Raw genomic sequence first — 3,126 nt, forward strand, 5'->3', positions numbered from 1 at the left:
CACCGCATGGCTCGCTGCCTGGCGCACCGCCGCCCCAGGATCACTCCGGCACGCTGGGCCCCGAGGAGTTCAAAGCCTGCCTCATCAGCTTGGGTTATGATATTGGCAACGACCCCCAGGTACGCGACTCCTGCATGGAGTACGTTCAGGGGAGGCAGCCGGGGCGAGAAGTAACTCGTGTTTCTCCTTTTTCTCTTCTCTCTCTGTGTGGATCCCCCTGTTCCCCCTTCCCTGTGGGCTGCGGGTCGCTGTCCTCTCCTGCTGCCCCGCCCCGCCCCGGGCATCTCTGCCGGAACCTTGGAGCCCGCGTCTCTCTTCACTCTGCTCGCTGCTCTGATTCGCTTCTCTCCCTGCTGCCTTCCTCCGTCCTGTGGACTCTCTCCGCCGCATCTACGGCCCCCTCTGTGCCTCTCCCTGCCCTGTCTTCCTGGCCCTGGACCGGCCCATCCTCTTCCCGCCTCTCTCTGCCTCTTTGTGTGTCGTGCGCCTGCGTGCACAGAAGAAGACAGGCATGATGGACACGGATGATTTCCGCGCCTGCCTTATCTCCATGGGTTACAATATGGTAATGTAAACCCCGCCTCTGTCTGCTGGCCACGCCCCCTGGGGAGGGGCTGCCAGCTGGCCAGAGAGCTCAAGTCCAGCGGGCTCTGAGTGCTTCAGGAGGGACTGCCCACCCGAGGGCGCCTCCAATGCCGCATTCCCGGGGAAGGGGTTCCTGAGTGGCAGGCCTGACTTCCCACGCCAACTCCGCGCTGGCACAGGGTACTGACTGTGGAGCCTGGCGGGCTCGAGGCAACTGGCCATTCTAGGTATGGGATTATGTTGCATCTCACGAGAGATGAGAGATGTGTCTGCGTCCGTGTCTGCGTCTGCCTCCGCCACCCTGACATGGCTCCAGCCTCATCTGCCGCCCCGCTATGGGGTCACCCCAGACACCGTCTGACCTCCTGGGTCTGCCTGCCCCTTGTGCAGGCCATGGTCTCTGAGCAGCAGGGCAGGGGCTTAGGTGGGCAGTAGGCTGTCTCCCAGGCCAGGAGGCAAGTCATAACCTACTGGTTGCCCAGCTCAGGCCCTTGGCCCGTGGGCGCTAGAAAATGAACCCAGGGTCAAACCAGCCTTGCTTTCCCCAGCTGTGGCACCGGGTCAGGGGAGAGGTGCCCTCCCTGTGGGACTAATGTAAGGGTAAATCCGGGTCCCCGCTGGAACGACCCAGCGGGGCTGCAAAGGCGGACACCTACACCTGATCCTAGGCTATGGGCAGCAGGATGAACGTCTGTCATTGCTAACAGGACACTGAGTAGTTTATTTTCTGAAAAGGGGGTGATGGGCCAAATCAAGGAGGGGGACTTGGGGGTGAATGAATGCTGAGCCACATGGCTAGCACCGGGTGCTGGGAGATGGGGCCAGCCCAGTGCACGACCCACCTCACCTGCTACCTAGCTGTGTGACCCTGAGCAAGTGACCCCTGTGTGGGCCTCCGTTTACTCCGGGATACAATGGAAATTCTAAGAGACACCCCCCCCCACATGGTCCCGAGGATTTCAGAGTTGCAATACATTGTTGTTGGCGGTGGCAGTATTGCTGGCTCCTGTGAGCCCCAGGCCAGGGTAGTGGGGGGATGCCCTGAGCAGGGCGTTGTGCATACTTAGGCCCTCAGGACTGCCCAGGGTAGGTGGGGGCCCACTGTGGCCTCCCCTTACTGCCCAGCCCCAGGAGCTGCAGCCGTGGCTGATGGCAGGGCCGGCTCTTCCCTCCACAGGGAGAGGCGGAGTTTGCGCGCATCATGAGCATCGTGGACCCCAACCGCCTGGGCGTGGTGACATTCCAGGCCTTCATCGACTTCATGTCCCGGGAGACGGCGGACACAGACACCGCAGACCAGGTCATGGCGTCCTTCAAGATCCTGGCCGGGGACAAGGTGGGTCTGCCCTGCCGGCGTGGGGCCCAAGGGGCCTCATTCTGCCCGTCTCTGCCCATTTCTGTGGCACTAGAGGTACAGAGAGGCTGTCACAACACAGTGTTACTTAGTTCAAGGGTGACCCTTGCTAGGGGCACTGTGTATGAAGGAGGGGCTTGTTTAAATAGCTCAAGATGAAATGAGGGTAGTGCAGGAAAACAGGGGGGCAGAGGCTGTGGTCAGGGGTTGGAGCGAGAACCCCTTGTCTCTTACCTCGTCCTAGAACACAGGCTTGGACTCTAGGCAGGGAGCAGGAGGGGGACTCTGGGAGGCATGCCTGCCTCATTTGTCTGCCCTGAACAGCCGTCAGCTCTGGGATCCGAAGTCTCCCTGCATACCCTGCTCTATCTCCCCTGACAGTGGGAAAGTGAGGGGCCTGCTGCAAACGGGCTGCATGGAAGCCAGGGGCCTAGGCAGGACTTGGCTGGCTGATCTGGCCAATGGCGGGCCTGCCCGTTACTCTGAAACACCACCCTCTCTAGCCGGGTGCTTTGGTTTGGGTATAAGCTACAGATCTCTCTTATAGTCTCAAAAACGCTCAAGGAGCCCCCCCCCCCCTCCAGGAGACTGGATTCTGGGATTTCGGGAGCCTAGGTTTCCTTTCCAAATTCACAGGAGTTCCCATGACAACCATATCTCAGAACTGAGTGATCCCCAAACCAAACCCACGTGGTTGAGTCAGTTCTGCATCAGGGAAGCCCCAGACGATATCCCAGGGCCAGCTACAGCGGGGGGATAGACACTCATACTGGAGACCAGTGTGAGTGGGGGAGAAGTTGGGGTGCGTAGCTCATCGAATTAGCCTGGAAAGAGAATGAAAGTAGGTGTTAACGTGGGTTAAAAAGATGTGTATGTATATAAGGGAACCATCACCACCAAACCACAGATGTACGGCAGGCCCTAAATGTGCAGAGGGAGAGGTTAGCCTTGGCCACGCCGCTCTGCGGCCGCCTCGCTCTGCGCCTGCGCTGACTCTGCTCTCCTGCAGAACTACATCACGGTGGACGAGCTGCGCCGCGAGCTGCCGCCGGACCAGGCCGAGTACTGCATCGCGCGGATGGCCCCCTACGCTGGCCCCGACGCCGTGCCGGGTGCCCTGGACTACATGTCCTTCTCCACGGCGCTGTACGGCGAGAGTGACCTCTAACCCCGCCTGGGCCAGCGGG

At 60.6% G+C, this 3,126-nt stretch overlaps 1 protein-coding gene across 1 annotated transcript in view; it reads left to right on the forward strand.

The window, feature by feature from the left end:
- ACTN1 (actinin alpha 1) overlaps nt 1-3,120 on the forward strand; it is a 166,974-nt gene extending 163,854 nt beyond the window's left edge. Inside the window, exons 21-24 of the mRNA XM_045288201.1 lie at nt 39-119; nt 500-565; nt 1,763-1,921; nt 2,949-3,120. Of these exons, the coding sequence (XP_045144136.1) occupies nt 39-119; nt 500-565; nt 1,763-1,921; nt 2,949-3,107 (465 nt within the window). The 3' untranslated portion in view covers nt 3,108-3,120. The remainder of the gene's footprint in view (nt 1-38; nt 120-499; nt 566-1,762; nt 1,922-2,948) is intronic.
- The last annotated feature ends 6 nt before the right edge of the window (nt 3,121-3,126 follow it).

The sequence above is a fragment of the Echinops telfairi genome, unplaced genomic scaffold, assembly GCF_000313985.2.
Source record: "Echinops telfairi isolate 266 unplaced genomic scaffold, ASM31398v2 ScPeMD7_18;HRSCAF=68, whole genome shotgun sequence".
Classification (NCBI taxonomy): domain Eukaryota; kingdom Metazoa; phylum Chordata; class Mammalia; order Afrosoricida; family Tenrecidae; genus Echinops; species Echinops telfairi.